Source organism: Crotalus tigris, unplaced genomic scaffold (assembly GCF_016545835.1).
Source record: "Crotalus tigris isolate CLP2741 ecotype Arizona unplaced genomic scaffold, ASM1654583v1 scf7180000017744.3724543626:3957646, whole genome shotgun sequence".
NCBI lineage: Eukaryota > Metazoa > Chordata > Lepidosauria > Squamata > Viperidae > Crotalus > Crotalus tigris.
This window is the reverse complement of record NW_024096611.1, coordinates 2,878,065-2,900,523: the sequence shown is the minus strand read 5'-3', so window position 1 is coordinate 2,900,523 and position 22,459 is coordinate 2,878,065. Positions and strand designations below refer to the sequence as shown.

At 42.0% G+C, this 22,459-nt stretch overlaps 1 protein-coding gene across 1 annotated transcript in view; it reads right to left on the bottom strand.

Moving 5' to 3' along the window:
- Window positions 1–3,646: 3,646 nt before the first annotated feature.
- The window catches only part of TGFB2 (transforming growth factor beta 2), a 44,281-nt gene continuing 25,468 nt past the window's right edge, over window positions 3,647–22,459 (bottom strand). The window contains exon 3 of the mRNA XM_039340396.1: window positions 3,647–6,334. Within this exon, the coding sequence (XP_039196330.1) occupies window positions 6,164–6,334 (171 nt within the window). The 3' untranslated portion in view covers window positions 3,647–6,163. The remainder of the gene's footprint in view (window positions 6,335–22,459) is intronic.

Genomic DNA, 22,459 nt, shown 5'->3' with positions numbered 1-22,459 from the left:
AGGGATAGGAAATAAGGGAAAAACATTTTTTTTAATATAATCTGAATCTGGAGATAATCACCAATGCGTCTTGTCTGGGTAAAGATTAAGTCGGAATTGGGTAAACGTGACCCAGCAAGAGGCGTGGCTATCTCTCAGACTTAGTCTAATTGGGTAGAAGGGACTTCAGGAAACCCAATCCGTGGATTATCCATCCTCATGCTGGAGAAAGGGTGACTTTACATGGTGAGTTAGGCATGAACCATTCTTGGTTTGGTCCAGGATTATATGACATTTAACTTATGGTTCCAACACCTACCCCACCAGAAACCTTCACTGCAACCACGTTAACCTGATGGGAGATAATGAACACATTAAAAAGTTATCCAAAGGGTACTCTGCGACAGTCCCTCAAATAAGGAAGTTCTATGTACAGTAGAGTCACAATCACAAATCTAGAGCATTTCCATACTTGTAATTTATAACATCATCCAGGTGGGTGGTGACTGGGTGGTACTGTCAATCATTAAGTAGAAATTCTCAGTCGCTAGAGGAATTGCTCTTCCCATAGTGCAACCATATAGTGCCTCATCCCTCTTTGACTAGATCAAGTAAGGTATTAGAAATACAGGAAATAGGGAAAGATACATATTCCAAAAGCAACTTGTGTTTATTAAAAAAAATTACATGCCAACCTTAAAAACTATAGTTTCTCAAGAAAGGCTTTATCCAAGGAAGGGAGGGATAGATTTAAGACCAACATTTTTTTTGAGAGTAGTCATTTATTCTAGATTTACCCAATCTGGGCATTTCCAGATACCTGGGACATCTGTCCCCAGGATTTTCCAAAAGTGGGACTATCACTGAGAATTCTGGGAGAGTCTCTTCTCTATGTATATCTGGGTGGAATCCATGCTGGAGAAATTTAATTTCATCCTTCAGGGTTCAGCCTAGCAATATCCAATGCTGTAGTTAAAATTTATTTAGTCTGACTATATTCAGGAAACACCTAAAACATTGTGCAATTTGAAGCAAATAGCTTTCTTCTTTCCAACTAAGGACGGATAGCAACGCTGAATATATGCAGAACTGGCTTTAGCTAAACACTTTATTTCAGATTGGTAGACAGAGAAACCAAATCCCCATGCAGGTATTCTGGGTCTTCCTCCAGGTGGAAACACATAGATTTTCAAAATCCAAACAGCTAAGACTATCCAGAGAGAAGTAGTTTTGAGATGGGAGGAATGCTTGTTTTTAGGATGGCTTCATAAAATAAAATAATAAACTTAAATTAAATTAAAATTAAAATGTGTACTGGCATAAACATTTGGCCATGAGATTTGGCTACTGTTCAATCTGCTATCTGGGATCTATTCATGAGCAAGTCAAAAAGATAAGCAATACCTCTTCCTTCTTTTCCCAGTTTTCTTTAGACCAATAACGGATTGGTTAGCCCTTCAAACAGAAGGTAATCTTTGGAAAATAGGGCTCCAGAACATTTCTTCGTTTAGCAGAAATATAATGGTTATAGTATTGCTGACCAGCCTTGATTCAGCAGATAATCAATATGCTCTCCTACCACAATTCTAATCAGGTTTCTTGAGAAATTATTCCCACTAAATTTTGTAGAGTTTATTCCTGTTAAATATAAGAACAATTAGATTGTTTTACATATAATAGGACATTATAGCATATTAGTAGAATGTAACTAATTTTTAGAAGATGTTTCATATATTAGTCAAAGTACTTTTAATTTATTCCTCCCATTTCTAAACACAGATTTATATTCATTCTATTAAATGAACATTTGAAGGGCATTGAAAGTCCTAAATAAGAGTTTTAAATGTTTCAAGAATCTGGCTTCACCATGAATAAAAAGTAAACTCCAAAGATTAACGTTTAACAAACTTTGTGGGAAAGGAGTTGCATTGCTCTAACTTAGAAAAAATGGCATCTAAGAAAGGTTCTCTAATATACTGAAGTTCAGGTGACAGATGACCTTGTGGGACTTTAAGTGTACTGCTATCTCCACAAACACTGGTCCTGAATTCTGAAACCTATACTAGCTTAGCAATTAAAATAGGCAGTTTACCAATATTTTACCCAAGATGGGACAGTTTGAACAGACAATGCAAATGTGAGCATAAGTTTATAGCCAGTTTTATTTTATTTTATTTATTTTATTTTATTTTATTATTTTATTTTATTTAAAAAAAGAGTTGTGAAATAGATTTGTTTAAGATGAAGAAGTGTGGTGCTGATAATCTCTCTTCAGTTGACTCATAATTGTGCTAAATACTAATGTGATTTGTTTAGCTTGGCATGTCTGTCAGTAAAGCAAACCATGATTCTATGTGAACCCCCAAAGGAGTAAGTTATTTCTTTAAGGGGAAGGAGCTTGTTAGAAAAACAAAAATAAGGTACAGATTTCTAAACTTACCACTGCAACTGTCTTGCCATTGGGTTAAAGTTGATATATTATTTTCCTGACCCATTTGGACTTTACATATTTTGTGTCCCAGACGTCCAAAAACTGACCTATTTAAAATACTGTAAAACTGGAGAGATGCCCTGGCTGGAATAAACCTGTAGGTCATAATGAAAAAAAGATGAAGAATCTGATATACCCTGAAACTATTTTAACCCTGTAGTATGAGGATGAAAGAAAAGGAGATAAACTAAATTTCTAAATTTCAAACTAAAACTTTAACACTGTTCTCCTCCTCTTTCCTATGGCCTTTCAGAATTCATTTACAGACATAAACAACACATAACTAGGAGATGGGGGTTGTCAAGTCAAGTGACCAATGTGTTTGAACCTTTGTTTCTCCAACCACACAGTTGTGCAGATATGATTACCCCGTTTTAGCTGCCATCTTCACTTTTTTTGGTGACTTTTCCATAGATACTCCTGGGTACCATCCTGTTGCTTACAAAAGGCAAACAGTGCCCCCGTTGCTAATAAACACTGTAGACTAATAAACAGCTGAAAAATATTGGTTCTTTTCTCAAAGCTTGCAATTCGCAGCAAAAGAGGATCAATATAAGGAAAACAAAACCATTATTTGTCCCTAATGCTTAACAGGCAACAATTTATTTGTATTTTATATTCTTCAAATGCAAACTGGTAAAACAGTAATTTGATGTTTAATAATATCCAACAACTAGCCAAACTTTAAGAAAAATCTAATAGCAAGAGAAACTTGACAGTGGAACCAGTTACTAAGAGAATAAAGGGAATCTCCTCTAATGAGTGCTTTTAAGCAGATACTATACAAAATATAGTTGTGATCTCAACTTTTTGCTTTACATTTCTAAGAGATACAAGCCATTTCTATAACAACGAAGTTAATTTAATCATCAAAATTTAAAGTGAACATTTAATCTTTTTCTGTTTCAAACATAAAGTCCAGAAGAGGTTCCCCAGTGGAAACAAAACTGGATTAGTTTGTCTCTTTAATTAAAACAGTTAGCTTTGCCATCTCTGCCAACTCCATCACTTTTTCCATCCATTCTTCCATTGGGGGAATTGACATGTCTTTCCATTTTTGCACATATAGGATTCTCACTGCTGTCAATTTATATAATAACAAAGTTCCAAATTTTCTTTCAAGTTTTCTATCCAACTGCCCTAAAAGGAAAACTTCTGGTTTCAATTTTATATTTGAAGCTAGGGAGGGTCCCTTTTCTCTGGACATTATGCAGCTGCGAGCTTTGATGTCTCTTATCTGATTGTTCTCCAGGCAGCTTTTCTTCACCACGTCTCTCCCATTCCATTACAGTTGAAGATAAGCACCTTGGATTTCATCAAAAAGCCAGGTAGCAATGACTGCTCCTTGTGGAGGAAAGGTGTTACCCAGATGAACCAAAGTGTGCTCATAACGCTTTTGCCCACTATATGCATTCATTCAGATGTACCTTCCAAATACTCTACTTGGGTCTGCCCTTGAAGACTATGTTGTCATAGTCCAACAACAAAGAGACCAAGGCATGAATACAACTTTCTAATCCAAAAAAGGGCATAATTACTACATAAAAAGGATTTGTCCAAAGCTACAGCCACTCAAGCTTCCACTGCCCCATGAACAAGAATAGTAACTTCAGTACCATTTGGGGAAATGAAACTCTATAAAAATTAAAATAGGAAAAGTCCAGAAACAGAGGTCCCATCAATCCATAGCCATTCAGCCCTTCTAGGGCTATGTGATGGTCAACTCAGCCTAAGATAAATATGAGAGGAAGCTGTTCAGGATGCCTGGAGAAATAGCAACCTCAAAAGGAGCCCAGATATCAGTTGCCAGAGGCTAACATGGCTTGAGAAATATTCCAGTTACCTGGAGATGACAGAAGATGGGGGGAGAGGGGGGTGGATCCAGCACCCTTCTCCAGGTCTTATAGCATGTAATACTGATTACAGAGCAGAACAGAGGAGATCTGCCAGGCTTCTTGCATGTTAAGGATGTTTCTATCCTTTATGCAATTCCCACTTAAGAGCCACTGCTGACCAGACTGCTTGCTAAACCTTCTGTTGTTTGCCTCCTGTACCTGTTGCCTGTGAAAACTACTTCTTGGAACCCAGAATGACTGAGAAGGAGCGTTGGCTTACCTGAACACGTTTTCTCAGCATGATGATGAAGAATTCACCAATGGGTTATTTCAGTCCTCCTGCCCAATCAGACCAATTTGTCAAGTTGTCACGTCTCCTCATTATCTGGGGCTTCCAGTTTCATCGAGGGAGTAGCCAGTGACAACAGGTCGACGTGATGACTCTCGAGCAGGTATTAAAAGAAAGTTAACCAAACAACTACCCCACCTGGACCTGACTGACATGTAGTAGTGGAGGGCATGGATTATTCATCATCATGCTGAGAAAAGGTGTTCAGGTAAGCCAACACTCCTTCTCCAGCATGATGACTGAAGAATCCACCAATGGGACGTATCAAAGCCTCTGGAATCCCTAAGGGTGGGAGTCAGTTGGGGCCAGACCTCCAGATGGCGTGACCGCTTGTTGCAAAATACGCCTACCAAAAGCGGCCTCAGCCGACGCAAATTTATCTAAACAATAATGCTTAATGAATGGAGATGGCGAAGACCATGTCGCCGCCCTGCAGATGTCCTCAATGGACGCCTGGGTAGCCCACGCTGCAGTTGTAGCGGCACTGCAGGTGGAATGTGCCGTCACATGAGGAGGAACTGGTAAGGCAAGAGTGCATGAGATACAAGCCCTGATCCACCTGCCTATGGTGGAAGCTGATGTCTTTTGACCCATTGTAGAAGGCTGGAACGACACAAACAGAGCTTCCAATTTACGGAAGAGTGCCATGGGCTTGATATAAAATGTAACGCTCTCCTTACATCCAAGGTGTGCCAATGAAGTTCCAATTCATGTGATGGGTGAGAGCAGCAATTTGGAAGGATGACCTCCTGTGCTCTATGGAAAACCATATTAACCTTAGGAATGAACGAAGGATCTAGTCTGAGAACCACCGTGTCCTCATGAAACATGCACAGATCCTTCCTAACCGACAAGGCAACCAATTCTGAAATGTGCCTGGCCGAGGTAATAGCAATCAGGAAGGAGACCTTGAGTGACAGGCTCATCTGAAGAGCCTGAAGCCTGGGAATCAGCATCCAGCTCTGCACTCACCTGCCAGTACAGTAGCGCTGGAAGTGAAGTTGGCAAACGGGTCCTTCCCCCAACGAAAGCTTGCAGCAAGGCATCCCAAAGCAGAAGATGTCGAAGATAGGACGCTTGTCAGAATTCGATGTTTCTCACCCAGAGCGCTGGAACTCCTATGTGGCCCGGGTAGAAAATTACCTAAGGGTTAACCAGGTTTGGGAAGACAGCCTGAAAGCGGCAACCCTGCTGTGCATCTGCGGTCAGGACACCTTCAATGTGGCCGAAAACCTGGTAGCCCCTGCACCACAGGAGTCTGTCACCTACACAGACTTAAAAAACATGCTGAAGAATCACTTCCATCCCAAACTATCTGTAATTGCGTGGAGGCATGCTTTTGAGCAGAGGGACCAGAAGCCAGGCGAATCTGCTGCTGAATTCATCACTGCCTTGAGACAAGCTGCCAGGCCTTGTGAATTCAAGGACTTGGAAGAACGCTTACAAGACCGCTTTGTCTGTGGCATTAGATGCAGAGAACTGCAACAAAAAACTTTACTAAAGCTGAAGTCACTTTCCAAGATGTCTTGCACGAAGCTGCAGCTGAAGAAGCAGCAAGCGGTGCTGTGAAGGCCTTGTGGCTCGCCAGAAACGCTCCAACCGTCGCGACCATCCATCAAGAGGTTGCTCAGAAAGTTCCAGACCTGGATCCTGAAGAGGAGGTGGACAGACTTCACCAGCCTGTGGTAAGAAGACCACAAGAGAAACCAGACAACACCCTAGCAGCCCTTCAGTATCTCGGTTGCGAAGGACACAAGTGCACCGATTGCCGGCTCCTCTCCGCCATTTGCTGGGCATATGGTAAGCCACATTGCCACCTTTTGTTTGGGTCGCCAGCAGGTGCAACCTCAGGAAGAATTCCTTTGAAAAGGTACCAGGGTCCCCAGCCAACACAGAGTGGGTTTCTGTGAGTCACGTAGAAGCATTTTGAGAACAGGGACACACAAACCCCTTAAAAAGAAACTTTGCATTGATGTGCAGTTACAAGTGGTTCCCTTATCGATGGAGTTGGACACTGGGTCCGCTCTATCGATCATTTCACACAATACTTTTAAAAGGATTTGCAGCAGTAGTGGCCTTCGAGTAAAACTCAGGCCATCAAGCTTAATTCTTACTGATTTTCAAAATTCAAGGGTTAATGTATTTGGAGAAGCCACACTCAAAGTGCAGCATAAGGCTTTCCAAGTCTTATTAGATGTGGTGGTTGTTGGGGGTGATTATACAAGTCTAATTGGACTCGATTGGTTCGAGGCCCTGGGAACCCAGGTAATTGGCCTACACAGCCTGCAAACTCCAGGAATTGCAGAAGTCTGCAGAGAGTTTGTGGATGTGTTTAGTTCAGAGCTTGGTTCATACAAGGGGTCTCCCATTGCCCTGCGGTTAAACCCAAACATCACACCAGTTAGGATTAAGCCTAGGAGGGTGCCCTTCACCCTCAAAGGCAAGATTGATGCTGAGCTGGACAAGCTGTTTCAGCAGGGCATCTTGGAACCTGTGGACTCCAGTCCATGGGAAACCCCCATTTTAACGTCTTTAAAGGCTAATGGGGAAGTCCGTATTTGTGTGGACTATAAATGTACTTTAAATACAGCTTTGCAACAGCATGCATATCCTGTACCAGTAGTGAGTCATATTCTGGCCTCCCTCAAAGGGGGAAAGCTGTTTGCAAAGCTTGATTTAGTACAGGCCTATCAACAGCTACCTGTTGATGAGGCAACTGCTGAGGCCCAAACAATAGTGACCCATAGGGGCGCTTTTAAGGTAAAAAGGTTACAATTTGGGGTGAATGTTGCTCCTGGCATATTTCAGAGCATCATGGAGCACATGCTCAGGGTATTCTGGGGGTGTGCCCCTACTTCGATGACATCCTCATCACAGGGGAGTCCTCACAGAATTTGGCTAAGAGGTTATGGGCTGTGTTGCTGAGGTTCCGCCAAGCGGGCCTCAAATTGAAAAAAGACAAATGCCAAATTGGAGTCAGTTCCACAGAATTTTTAGGCCTTAAAATAGATACTCAAGGCATCCTCCCTGCAGAATCCAAACTGAAGGCGGCCCCAAGTCCCAAGTCTAAAAGTGAGCTTCAGGCTTTCTTGGGACTTCTTAACTTCTATCATGCTTTTCTCCCACATAAGGCTGCAGTGACTGAGCTGTTATACTGGCTCTTAGATAAGCAAGCTCCATGGCAGTGGACTAAGGCAGGGCTTTTCGACCAGTAGTACAGGTACCACCTGTGGTACATTGGAACCTGGCAGGTGGTACGTGAACATCCTAGAAAAGTGGTAGTGGGGGAGGGGAATGAGTGAACTGGTGGCAGCACCGCACAAGCCTGAGCGAGAGATGGCTGGAGCTGCAGGGCTGTCAGGGTTCAGCAGAAGCACCAGGATCAGTGCCAGGCTCCTGCTGGAGCTCAGCGCTGATCCTGGTGCTTCAGCTGAGCCCAGAAGAAGCGCCGATCAGCTGAAATGTTGCAGCATCTCCAGGGTCTTGTGATTTACATTCAGATGCTTGGCAACTGATTCATATTTATGACGGTCACAGTGTCCCAGGGTCATGTGAAGTGACCAAAACCTTCTGCAACCACCCAGCAGACGGGGGGAATAAAAACCAAACACCTCCACCCCACCCCCGCTGCCAATCCTCAACAGAAATGCTCACAACAATGAAAACCTCGGACAGGAGGAAGAGCGCCGCCAGGTGGGCAGGCAGGTGTCTTGCTTGACTGTGGCTTGGGGGCACTTTTTTCAGTGCCATTGTAACTTCGAACAGTCCTAAGTGAACTGTTGTAAGTCGAGGACTACCTGTACTTTATCACTTTTTTCCTTTTTTTGTCATCAAGTTTTTGACACCTTGCTAAGCGACTGGTGGTACTTGGATATTGCCATATTCTAAAAGTGGTACAATGGGTGAAAAGGTTGAAAAGCCCTGGACTAAGGTCCATGACAGGAGTTTTAATGAGGTCAAGGCCTTGCTCTCATCAAATGCTGTCTTAGCACTGCCTGTGTGCATCGCTTGTGATGCATCCCTTTATGGGATGAGTGCAGTACTCAGTCACCTGAAAGCTGATGGGACACAAGCCCCTGTGGCTTACTATTCAAGGACTCTGTCATCTACAGAGCGGAATTACACTCAGATTGACAGAGAAGCCTTGGCCATGATTTCTTATATGGCTGCCAGTTCACAGTCTTTACAGACCACAAGCCTTTGCTGGGGTTGTTTACAACGACCAAACAAACTCCACACATCATATCCCCACGTATGCTGAGGTGGTCCATTTTCCTGTCAGCATATGATTACATGCTCATTCACAAACCTGGGAAAGAAATGGGCCATGCAGATGGCCTCAGTAGGCTACCTCTCACACAAATAGAGGCAGATCCTGCCCCTGCTGTTAATATTCTCTCTATTCAGGAACTGCCTGAATCTCCCCTCAATGCTAGGGATGTGGCTGCAGAAACTGCCACTAATCACACGCTTACACGTGTGCTGACATGGGTGTTGTCAGGATGGCCTGACACGTGTCCAGATGCTGCATTTCAAAGCTTCTGGCAAAGGAGGCACAAACTGTCTACATTTAATGGGTGCCTGTTATGGGGTAGTAGAGTAGTTATCCCAGCCTCACGGAGGTCTAGAGTATTGTTCTCTCTGCATGAGGGACATCCAGGCATTGTGTGCATGAAAGCTCTTGCATGCAGCCATCTGTGGTGGCCTGGGCTTGATAAAGCTATCGAGGCCCAGGTATACGGGTGCCAGCTGTGCCAACAGTCATGGCCTGAAATGCCTCAGGCCCCTGTACACAGGTGGGAGGAGAAAACAAACCCCTTGGTCAAGGGTACATTTAGATTATGCTGGGCCTTTTCAGGGGCAATTCTTCCTTATCCTGGTGGATAGCCATTCCAAGTGGCTAGAGGTTATACCTGTTTCCTCCAATACTACTGCTAGGATCATCCAGGTGTTGAGAGGAATCTTTGCTACCCATGGACTTCCTGATGTCCTCGTCTCTGACAATGGCCCCCAATTTACTTCTTTTGCGTTCCAGGCTTTCAGACAGGCCAAATTGATCTGGCATTCAATGTCAGCTCCTTTCCACCCTTCCACCAATGGGCAAGCTGAATGGATGGTACGCACCCCCAAAGATGCACTCAAAAGAATCATGCACGGTAGCTGGGCATCACAGGTTAGCAGATTTTCTTCTTGCACACCGCACCACACCATGCACTACCACTGGAAAGAGCCCAGCTGAATTCCACTGGGGTCGATGCCTCATCATGAAGTTGGACAGACTGCACCCACACCGGGTGGCTTCACAGGTGTCACAGCCGCGGGCACCTAGGAGACTTCAGGTGGGCGATCCAGTCTGGGCAAGGAACTATGGTCCTGGACATCTCTGGGTCACTGTTGTTGTATGCAAAGTCTCAGGGCTACTCTCATACGAAGTGGCCTTGGGCGATGGATGCGTTCTTCAGCGCCATATTGGCCAACTGCGTTGGCAGTTGTCCACCAATGTTTCCGCTCCTGGCTCTGCTCTCAGGGGGGGAGGAGGGCCATCAATTGTATTTTGGACCTCAGTCTCCCGGCTCCAGCGAGTTCTCACACGCTAATACACAAGGTCCAGTGACGGAATAGGGGCATTCTCAGAATTCAGCTATTGCTCCGATCAGGAAGTCTCCAGATTGGGGGTCATCCCAGGCTTCTGTAAGTGCTCCAAACAGGAATTTTCCTGAGAGAGGGTTTGCCATAGAAGCGGCTCCTGACTCTGGCACCTCGGGGGACTGGGACTACTGGGGCACTGCTGCAACACAGGCCACTTCCGATGCTGGTCATGGGGTCGAGGGACAATGTTCCCAAGAGGAGTCCATTGTGGACTTGGAGAATTCCTCTCCACCATTGGGCATGGGGATTTCCACCCCTCCAAGGAAACCTGGCTGGGATTCAGAGGATCCAGCCAGTCAGCTGCGGAGTGGGTCACCTGGAATTCTAAGGCATCAAAGTCCTGGTCTATCGAGCCCACCAGACTGGCCGGTAGGCCAGGCACCATTAAATGGAAGTCCTGGTCTGCCTAGATTGGCAGGTGAGCTGTCAGGCTAGGCAACCTCCCTGATCCTGCAATGGTCACAAAGGGCCAAAGGCCCACCTAAATACCTTAAAGGTTATGTAAGGTTACTATCGGTCCAAAGGCCACCTTACTAGTCAAAGAATTATGTTATAACTGTGGTTGTTGTAATTATTTTATTAATAGTTTATTTGTTATTATTATGATTTAGTGTAAAGTGCTCTGCCTTTGCGTAGTAAAAGAAATTTTTGTTTAACACTTATCCTGTCCAAGACACCTGTATTGGGCTATTGTGCCTTTTGTGGCGTGTTTTATCCAGGGGGGAGGGGTGTTGTGTCCTGGGCCTGCTGAAGCAATTCAGCAGGCCCAGAAAGGTTGCAAATGGTCCCGGGCAACCTAAAAGCTGCCCAGGACCAGACTGGCTGGCGCCAGACCTGTGTGCATGCGCAAGGCGCAAAAAAAGGGTTTTCCCTATTGGCTTGACTGCCTGGGGTTTGGGAGACTATAAAAGGCCTGCATGCCTGCTTGCAGAGTTGAGTGGAGTTGAGGAACGAATAAAGAAGTACTTGTTTACAACATGTGTCTTGCTTCAATGCCGTGAATCCCAAAACACAAAAATATGCATGAGCTTAACATGAGTTCCAATGGAAGCCAACAGACTCACTGAAATATGTAAATCTAGTTTATACATACAGCAGACCTGTTCATCTCCCTCCTAATCTCATTTCTTCCACCAAATATCTTAAAGGAACTTATTCTTTTAAATCTCATATGTACACACGAAGGTAAAAATGCTTGCAGGAAAAAAAAAACTTGCTTTCCAGTGCAAAAAATTTAATACTATCATAATATTTAACTGATCCCGCCTCCTCTGTATAATGAAGTTTAGGAATGGGATGTAGATGTCTTTCTTCATGAGCAACTATGAACAAGTTTGGGGTTTATGCACTTTCGTCACCTTCACACACACATTTACACAGACACACATACACACACACACACACACACCTTCTAGAACATGCATGAGAAGATATAAGAGGGAGGGAGATAGAACACAATCAGGCTTGCAAGATTCTGTTATTATGGCTTCTCTAAAAAAGTACGGACCTAGTTTTCCTGTGAAGCCTGTTTCCTGATTTGATCTCCCAAATGTCTTCCAAATCCTATCTTTTTTACCAGGACTGAAAGAACGTTTCAGCCCTCTTTGCTTTTATAAAGATTTGTGTCTGTTCCCCTCAAAGTCATCGCTCTGATTATCTACAAAAAGAAAATTACAGCTTTCATTTCAACTAACCACTGTATTCAAACTGAGTTACATTAGTTTTAATAATAGATGGTCCAAACAAATTAATTTCAGATCTATCTTCTTAAATCTAAGTTACTGAACGTTGTTCATTGTACTAATCACTTAGATTAGTACAATGCACAAAGATTTATCAGATAAACCACTCTTGAAACAAACCATGATTTTGCACAGTATATAATGGAGACTAATGAATAAGAGCAAAAATAAGTGCTGGTATCTATTATTGCTATTGGCCTGTTGTACTTGAGCAGATTAGACCAGTGCGCTTAATGGAATTGTTGAATAAAGATGTAAGTGGAGGGTTGTTTTTCTATTTTTATCTCTACAATTTGGTAATAAATCTCCAATGAGAGATCACTGACTGAATGGCAGTCAACTCTCAAAAAAGTGCCAAAGCCAAGGCAGGACAAGAAGCAACAGATGGAAACTAATCAAGGAGAGAAGCAACCTAGAACTAAGGAGAAACTTCTTGACAATTAGAACAATTAATCAGTGGAACAACCTGCCTCCAGAAATTGTGAATGCTCCAATTCCTGAAGTTTTTAAGGGGTTGGAGCATTCAGACAACCGTTTATCTGAAATGGCATAGCGTTTCCTGCCTGAGCATGGGGTTGGACTAGAAGACCTCCAAGGTCCCTTCCAACTCTATTATTGTTGTTGTTGTTGTGAGAAGGAAAGAGAAAGGTTGAAGCCTCCATCCTAGAAGGGTTCAGTTTTCATGAGTTATCTGAAAATCTCAGTAGCCATTTCATATTTAGCCCTGCCCAGACCAATCAGTCAATACACACTTTGTCAAAGCCTCCCAAATGCCTTTTTTTCTTATTCCTTAGCAGTATGAGAATTACGAACAGAGCTTTGCAGCTCTGACAAGAATTATGTGCCTTTTGCAAAGAAAGATGGTAAACGTACCACCAGAGACAGAAAAAGAAAATATATACTAAATGAAAGGCTGAGAGTACCATAGGCAGGCCCCAAAGAAGGGAAAAGGAATATGTTCACAAAAAGGGAATGCCTCTCTCTGCACACACACTATATATTCCCCTTTCTCTGGAAATGGACAAAAAATTAAGACTTCAAGGACAGGCTCCAGGGATCCTGGTTAGCTCAAGGTCAGGCATGATATTCTGGGACTACTGGGTCAGCAGCTGGAAACTTAAACAGCTGCTGAATTCATTCTCTCTGCAACTAATAAAAGAGCACCATGTATGTTTCTATCAGAATAGATTTATCTCTGGATTTCTCTCCAACTCCCCACTCTGAACCTCTGAACACACACATGCCCTAGAGATCTGCTTCAGAAATGGAATTTCCATGCTAAAGGAAGCTTTGGAATGCCAAAGGTTGTTTCATTCTTAATGGGGACAGAATGTCAGAAATTTTCCATTTTAAAAATATGATTAAATAAATATATAAATCATAGGCCAAACACAAAAGAAAACGGAGAGTTTCTCTTCCCTCCCCATGTGCCTAAAAGCTTTCTGAAGGTCCTGACTGCTGCTTCTGATCTAGTGTGCTAATAAAAATATCCAATGTTGGGTAAACATTTGAAAGAAATTCCTTGTGTTCTTGTTCCAAATTCTCCTGTATTTGGCTGTCATGAACCCCTCTGTTAGTTGTGTGGAAAGTCTTCGGTGAACTTTGAAGGATCCCACATTCAGGTATTAAACAATGATTTGTAATAATAGACACATTTCATTTCCATTTATTTTCTGTCACACATTGTTTACCTGAAATATCCTGTTGTATTTTATCAAGGCCTGTAGGGTGGCCAATGAGGCATCATGAAATATATGTGGGGAGGGAGGGAGGGAGGGAGGGAGAGAGAGAGAGAGAGAGAGAGAGATGGAAGGAGGAGCAGGAGGAGGAAGGAAGGAAGGAAGGAAGGAGAAGAAGAAGAAGAAGGAGAAGGAGAAGGAGAAGGAGAAGGAGAAGGAGGAGAAGGAGAAGGAGAAGGAGAAGAAAAAGGAAAGAAAGAATATGATAACATAACAGAATTATCCAAAATGTTTTGATAACATAGCAGAATTATCCACTTTCCAACAGTAATCACCATTTGTTCCAAACCATTAATGAGCATGGAGAATTTAAAAAAAGGCAGTGGTTCCCTCAAGGAACATTCTAGCTCATAAGCTGATTTGTCAAGGATATCTGACAAATGTGTGACCATCCTATAGTAAATAAAGACTTCCAAAAAACAAAGACACGAAAGCAAGTTTGCTGAGACAGTCTAACACTCAACCCAGTACAGCTTCTGTTTCTGACTGTAAACAATCAAATACCAAAGCAATAAAATGTTAGGTAGTCTTTTCCAGGCTTAAGCCAAGCCAGAGCAAGACTAATTCCCTAACACTACAACATGGAGGTGATTCTAATCAGAACTTCAGTAAGATTAATTTATTCAGAGGTACAAAATATAGATGAAAGACTCATATTTCCCAAGGCCTGTTGGAATGTGATTTCTCAGCTGCATTTCTGCATTTCTGAGCAATATGTATATTCTCCAGTCAGTATACATATTTCCAGGTCAATACATACAGTATGCCACTACCAACAGATCTCTGCGGTTGAGTAGTTTATTAAATTTGCATAATAGCCAGTTGTACTAGAATTTAGCTCAGTAAAAGAGAATCTTTTTGCATACAGAGAGTCCCTGATTTAATCCTTGGCCTCTCCTGAGAAGGCTAAAAATGATTCTGGTCAGAAATCTTGAAGAGCTTTTCTTGCCCATATTGTCAATACTGGATTTGATTATTTAGTTAAAACATTATCTGGTTGGCAATTTCCGATGGTACCTACATTAGCTATACAAGTTCACCACATAATTGTAATGATTAGCATCCCTTGGTAAATTTCTCAATAGTTTCTCTTTCATGAATCTCTCTATTCTCTTCCTGAAGTCATCGCACTACCACCTCCTTAAAGAAGAGAAAAACCCATAAATTTACTGTATGCTATGCAATCTTAACTGCTCCTCCCCTCTCCCCCTAGTTTTTCTAGGTGTTGTTGTTCTGACCTGCATTTTCTGTAAATTAATGTTATGAGAGCTGTGGACTGTTCTTTCTACTTGTTTTCTCCATATTTTGCCTCATGTTATAAAAATTTGGCATGGTTTCCTCTTGGCCATATTTTTTTTTCCAAATGGAAAAACACCGGCAAAAGCTGGAATCCCCCCAAAGGCAAGCCATGCATGTTTGCCCAGAAGTATATCCTCCTTGAGTACAATAGAAACTTACATCTGGGAAAATAGGAAAGGCTGGATTTCAGCCTCATTCCCATTTAGAATCCATTAAGTACAAGGATCAAAAATAAGGATTATATTCTGACAGTAATTTATATCAAGAACATTCCACAGTTTTCAAGAATGAACTGTATGTAATGTGAACAAAGACTTGCTTGACTGGAAACAGCCTTGCAAATTTATATCCAGATTACAAGGAGTTAATACTTTTAGAAGAAGGAATAGGATTTAAAAAGGATGGTTGAAAAAAAAATCACTATTTGAGACACAAATGTGTCAAAATGACTGAAGTTCAAATGTGCAAACATCCTCTTAACATCAGTTGCCACAATTCAGGGAAACCATCCCAGATCCTCCAGTGAGATTGCAGCTACAGATGAGTACAGAGGCTTTTATCCAGATAAAGTTGATATAAAGATAAAGATTCAGATGAAGAACAATCTGCAGCAGGAGCTGTCCAATTCATTGGATCATATCTAATGGTATCCTCAGCTTAAGAACAGCTAGTGGTGTCGTTATCTAGTGAGATGGACTAGAGGGAATGGCACTGCTCAGTGTATTTTCAAGGACTTAACCGGGACAAAAATAAAAAAAAATAAAGCAATGCAGAAGAAGCAAAATCTGGGTATGAGGAGGAAAAAAAAGAGGCAACTGCTACTGCAGCTTTGCTTTCCCTATGCTTCCCCTCAATAGCCCCCATACTCAGTATGGGCACTAACTTTTGGGGCCTCATTCTGGCTACACAACAAGAACAACACAAGGGGTCCAGGTAAGCAGTGAACCAAAGACTGGAGGAAAGAAATGAAAGAAAGATGGAGAGGCCTTCTGAATGGTGTCTCAGGATCTGATGCTTTATTGAAACTTGCACATGTTTTTAACAACTTCTTTGCAGGCCACATGACCACAGAAAATGTCTTCAGACAATGCTGACTCCCTCAGCCAAGAAACAGAGATGAGCACCCAGGGTGGATTTGATTTAAGTCAAGTCGATTTAAATCATGATTTTTAGAGAGCAACTGTCATCTCTGTCCTGCAGCGGCTCCTCCTTTGACCCGCTGTTGACTCATCAACAGTCCAATTCACTTTAATGGGACGGCTGGTGATGTGGCAGTGACACAACAAAGTGAGGGACATGGCAGGCAGCAGGTGAGTGGATGCCCGCTAATAGGTGCTGCCATGATGGATCTTTAAATGTAAGGACTCATTCTTGCTTGTAGTTAGACTCTTTAATGTTATTATTTGCAAACAAAATGAGGGTTTCCTATTTAGAATAATAAACTGTCAGGTTAGTAAAACAGTGATATCAGAACCGATTTTAGGTTAATAGATTTATCACACATATTGTGTTTCCCCAATGGAACCCTCAATGGAACCGCATATACATGGAGGGAAGTGTGTAGTGGGGTGCCCCAGGGCTCTGTTCTGGGCCCAGTGCTCTTCAACATCTTCATCAATGATCTGGATGAGGGGATAGATGGGGAACTCATCAAATTTGCAGATGACACCAAGTTGGCAGGAATAGCCAACACTCCAAAAGACAGGCTTAGGATACAGGAGGATCTGGACAGACTTGAACACTGGGCGCTATCTAAAAAATGGAATTCAATGGTGAAAAAAGTAAGGTTCTACATTTAGGCAAGAAAAACCAAATGTACAGGTGTAGTATAGAGGGTACCTTGCTCAATAGTAGCAACTGTGAGAGGGATCTCGGAGTCCTAGTGGACAATCATTTAAATATGAGCCAGCAGTGTGCTGCAGCTGCCAAAAAAGCCAACACAGTGCTAGGCTGCATTAACAGAGGGAGAGAATCAAGATCACGTGAAGTATTAATACCACTTTACAATGCCTTGGAATACTGCATCCAGTTTTGGTCACCACAATGTAAAAAAGATGTTGAGACTCTAGAAAGAGTACAGAGAAGAGCAACAAAGATTATTAGGGGACTGGAGACTAAAGCATATAAGGAACAGCTGCTGGAATTGGGTATGTCTAGTTTAACGAAGAGAAGGACAAGGGGGGACATGATAGCTGTGTTCCAATATCTCAGGGGCTGTCACAAAGAAGAGGGAGTCAAGCTATTTTCCAAAGCACCTGAAGGCAGGACAAGAAGCAACAGGTGGAAACTAACCAAAGAGAGAAGCAACCTAGAACTAAGGAAAAACTTCTTGACGGTTAGAACAATTAATCAGTGGAACAACCTGCCTCCAGAAGCGGTGAATGCTCCAACACTGGAAGTTTTTAAGAAGAAACTGGACAGCCATTTGTCCAAAATGGTATAGGGTTTCCTGCCTGAGCCGGGGGTTGGACTAGATGACCTTCAAGTTCCCTTCCAACTTTATCATCATCATCATCATCATCATCATCATCATTATTACAAAATTAGACATACCCCAAAATAAGATCTACCCTGATTTTTTGGGGTGGGCCTAATATTAGCCCTACCCCCAAAATAAGCCCTACTTAGGACCCTGCCCACTTCATCCCACCTCACTGCCACAATGGGGCGGGAGAATGTGAAAAAAAAATCTCGCGAGAAGTTGGAAGGTCTGACTGAACTTTTTTTAGTCCCATAAACTCTGTTTCCCTGCAGCAGAAGAGAAATGTGCCAGAGCTGGAAAGCAGGTTAGTGAAGTTTTTTTTTTTTTTTTGCTTTCTAGAAGAGAGAGGAGCTGGGCGGTGGTTGCCAAATTCTACAGCAGCGCTGGGAGGAGAAGCGGCAGGAAATGGGGCTGCCATTTCCAGAACAGAGAAGGGAGACATAGGGTGATGTAGGGTGCCAAGCAAGTGCTCTTCTCTGCTCTGCATCGCTGCACAGAGCCACTCTCCTCCCCATTTTCGATTCTCTTCAGTGGCGGTAACAGAGGGCTGGTGAAAGGAGGTGGCAGGGGAGGCTTGTGCTGCCCAGTCACGGCGCAAGCCACAGGAGAGTTGGTGGAGGTGGCGGCTGCCAACGAACAGATGATCTGTGGGCAAAGCATGAAGAAAGCCTCTCCAGCGGTGCACAGCAGCAGTGGAGCCTTTCGCCCTCACTCCCTCCTGGCTCCGAAATGGCCGAGGGGGACTGGGCCTACCCCACCCATCTTCCATAGTATGGCAGTCTGGCTCAGGAGGGGAATGAAAGGGAAAGTCACCAAGCAAGGAATGGCCTGGCTGGTGGGGCCCTGAATAACTAGGTGTGGGCGTGTGGGGCAGCTCCATCCCCTCCCCCACCTGCATCGCCTCATTGTGGCAGCAGCATGATATGCCGTGTGGCCTCCTGCTGCAAATGGCCACAGCAGAAGTGGGCCAGCAGCCATGCAGGCACCTGCTGGACAGGGCTATTGGTGCCACCAACACGAGGTGAGGTAGGTGTCACAAAAAATATAAGACATCCCCCCAAAATAAGATCTAATGCCTCTTTTGGAGGCAAAAATAATATAAGACCAGGTCTTACTTTCAGGGAAACACAATAGTTGGAGAACTACTCAAATTCTTTTATTTAATTAAAACACTTAGAGCCTGGTACAGATGCATTTTTCTTCAAACAATCATACAGTTTGTAAAACAATGAGATAAAAGAATATTCCTGAACTTTGTTTTATGATTTATCTCATGGTTACTGTGAAACTGTGTGAATGCATCAATGCAGTGCATGTTATCTCAGCTTGCAGAGCTTGGATTCATTGACTGAGTTTACCAAAAATACCAAAATATTGCAGAATATACAGCCTCATGCTACATAACTAAGCTCCATTTCATGCTGAATAAACTAAATTATTAATGTATCTTAAATATAAAATTATATTTAGATAGATTTTTACTCCAAAAGCATTTTATTAAAATACATTTGATAAAAATAAAAAAATCTGATTTAAATAAAAAAAATCCATTTTTTAAAAAAAAAAATTTTTAAAAAATCATCAGTTATTATCCACCCTGTGAGCACTGCATCTTACAGTCAAACACAACTGGACAGGGAAACCTTTGCCTGGAATTGGATATGTCTAGTTTAATGAAGAGAAGGACAAGGGGGGACATGATAGCAGTGTTCCAATATCTCAGGGGCTGCCACAAAGAAGAGGGAGTCAAACTATTCTCCAAAGCGCCTGAAGGAAGGACAAGAAGCAACGGATGGAAACTAATCAAAGAGAGAAGCAACCTAGAACTAAGGAGAAATTTACCAACAGTTAGAACAATCCTTGAAGTTTTTAAGGGGTTGGAGCGTTCAGACAACCATTTGTCTGAAATGGTAGGGTTTCCTGCCTGAGCACGGGGTTGGACTAGAAGACCTCCAAGATCCCTTCCAACATTATTATTATTGTTGTTGTTGTTGATGATGATCATCGCACAGTCAGCCAAATGTTCAGACTGGATTTGGCATTTTTGTCCACCTATTGAGTCCTTACCAAGGACCTGGGATAGGCAGATGTGGATGTTTGATGGTATTACAGATATTGTTGCAGGATGGAAGCAGTTCCTAGTAAGGCCACCTTTTGCAATTGACTAATGGCGAATTTGTCAATGCCAGTGGTGTTCAAGTGGTGCTCCAGTTGTTTTGGGATTGCACCCAAGGTGCCTATTACTATTGGTACTACCCTTGCTTGCTTTTGTCACAGTCTTTCTATTTCTATTTGCAGGTCTTTGTATTTTGTTATCTTCTCCAGTTCTTTCTTGTCTATTCTGCTGTCTCCAGGCACTGGCACGTCTACTATCCAGACTTTTTTGTCTTTCTTATTGACAACAATTGTCTGGGGTGTTATGTTGCAGGTGCTTGTCTGCTTGAATTCTGAAGTCCCAGAGCAGTTTAATTTTATCATTTTCTATGACTTTCTTTATTTTATGATCCCACCAGTTCTTGCTTACAGGCAAATGATATATCTTGTAGATCTTCCAATGCACCGTTGTTACTACTTTGTCATGCCACTGCTTGTAATCAGTCTGTGCAATCTTCTTGCAGCAGCTTACCAGGTGGTCCACTGTTTCTTCAGCTTCTTTGTATAGGCGGCACTTACTGTCTGTTGCTGTCTTCTCAGTTTTGACTTTATATGCATTATTATTATTATTATTATTATTATTAGTAGTAGTAGTAGTAGTATGAGTTATCATACAAAGCATTACTTCCCTGAAATCTGCAACTATCCAAGACTAGTCTTGGGTTTTCCTTGCCCCAGGGGCCTTCTGCAGAAAATGTTTCTAATGGTTGAGCCTCATTCTGCAGAATAAAAGGTCATCACAATCATTTCAGGGTCTTTAAACCTCAAGTGCAAAGCCTTATTGTGCTATCTCCAATGCAGTTATGGCAATTGGCACTGTGGTAAGAAAATCTGAATCTGAATTTTGGGGCTTTCGCCTGTCTGGAAGGTACTTATTGATGAACATGACATTTTCATTGAGTTTCGGAATGCTATTATCCCTATTACCAGAGATACATTTTGAGCACAACTGAGAAGAGACTATTTAGGGAAGATAATACTGATGGTACTCTAGCTACTTGGCAAAGTATATTCTCCCTTGACAAATCCTCAAAATCACACTCAGGATGGAGAAATCCACTCTTTCTCTGGATGTGTGCCTCCTGGCACTGGCTAACTTAACATTTTTATTCAATTACTAATTATAAAATAAAGGGAGAGAGAACAGTGTAGCTTTACTTTACTCAGTCTTTAAAAACCAGGCCCAAACTGGCTAGTAACACCAAACAGAAGATTTTAAAGTCATCAGCAAAGCACAGCATCCTAAAGAAGGAAGAGGGAACAATATGATTGCACAGAGAAATTCTGCTCATCCAACCATTCCCTGGTTGCCCCTAAACTTAATTCTGCCCTGGAAGAACTCCCGTTCTCTTTGGCACACTCCACCATAGGCTTCTTTTGGAGACATTGAGAGTTACAAAGAAAATAAAATCTTCAAACCATTCCTTGGCTGCAGAAGGAAAATCAGTCATTTTCAAGAAAAGCAGGGTAGTTTGTCCAAAGTTGATTAACAACTCTTGATTAACAAAAACTGCCATTACTGAACATTACCAGTGATGTCTAGAGATACATGATTGAAGAAGAGAGGAAGGAAGGAAGGAAAGAAGGAAGGAGAAAGAGAGAGAGAGAAAGAGAGGGAAAGAAAGAAAGAAAGAAAGAAAGAAAGAAAGAAAGAAAGAAAGAAAGAAAGAAAGAAAGAAAGAAAGAAAGAAAGAAAGAAAGAAGCACAGGAAAACCTAAAAAACAAACTTTAAGAAGAATTTAGAATCTAAACCAAAAAAAAAACATAGATGAAAGATTCTAGAATGCATAGCAAGAAACCTGGATGATGGCTAACTAAATATTGAATAAATCCAGGCCAAGTAATATAACATTGCAAATATTTAACAGCAGCAAACTCCATGTCTTTTCTTTCCTTTCCAAAGCTCACTGTAAAAATAAATGCAATTATAAATAAACCTTGATTAAACTCTTTAAAAAGTGAGGAAAGTTTCATGTTAATTTTACAATTTTCCAAATGCATTAGATCACGCTGTTTTTGACACTCTTTAAGACTTAAATGCTTACAGAGAACAAATTATTAGCCACATAAATACAAGTAAAAAAGAACCCTAATTAGTAGGCCTGTGCAAATGCAAAGTGATGCCTTGCTTTCAGCTTTGGAATTGTGGAGCTATTCCAAAGCAATGGATTGGACTTCATACTTGTACTTTGGTGTAGAAGGCAGTTTTCTTGAAGCCAAGAAGACAGGTAAAGTGAACCTTGCTTTTCCATGCCAAGCACTGCTTTAACAACTGAGCTCAAGGTAGCTCCAGAAAGCAAAGTACTACAATTTGACATAATCCTGTTATTTTTTTCCTGTTAGCAAAATAACCAATTTATCCATCTGCATGCAATGGGTTAAAGCCAATGGGTTATAGCTAGCAGCCTTCCAGCAGAGTATGCTAAGTTGGTTTGTTCAAGGTAAAAAATTCACTCTCTACACACTGCTGTGATACCCAATAAGCTTAGTGGATGCTCCCAAATGATATGAATTATGGGAACAAAGATTGCAAAAAGCCTGGGAAAATCAAAGAGAACTGAGTGTTCTGCTTTGCAGAAGTGATTTGCAATTCAATGGTTTTATTGGTTTTCCAATTCAATTGGATATATGGGACTAACAGATGTTCAAACGAAGTGAATTGGATGACCTAATCTTGAACATTAGTATTATTTTCAGTGGGATAAAACAGAGCCAGCCTTTGTTGGAATTGTCCGTGAT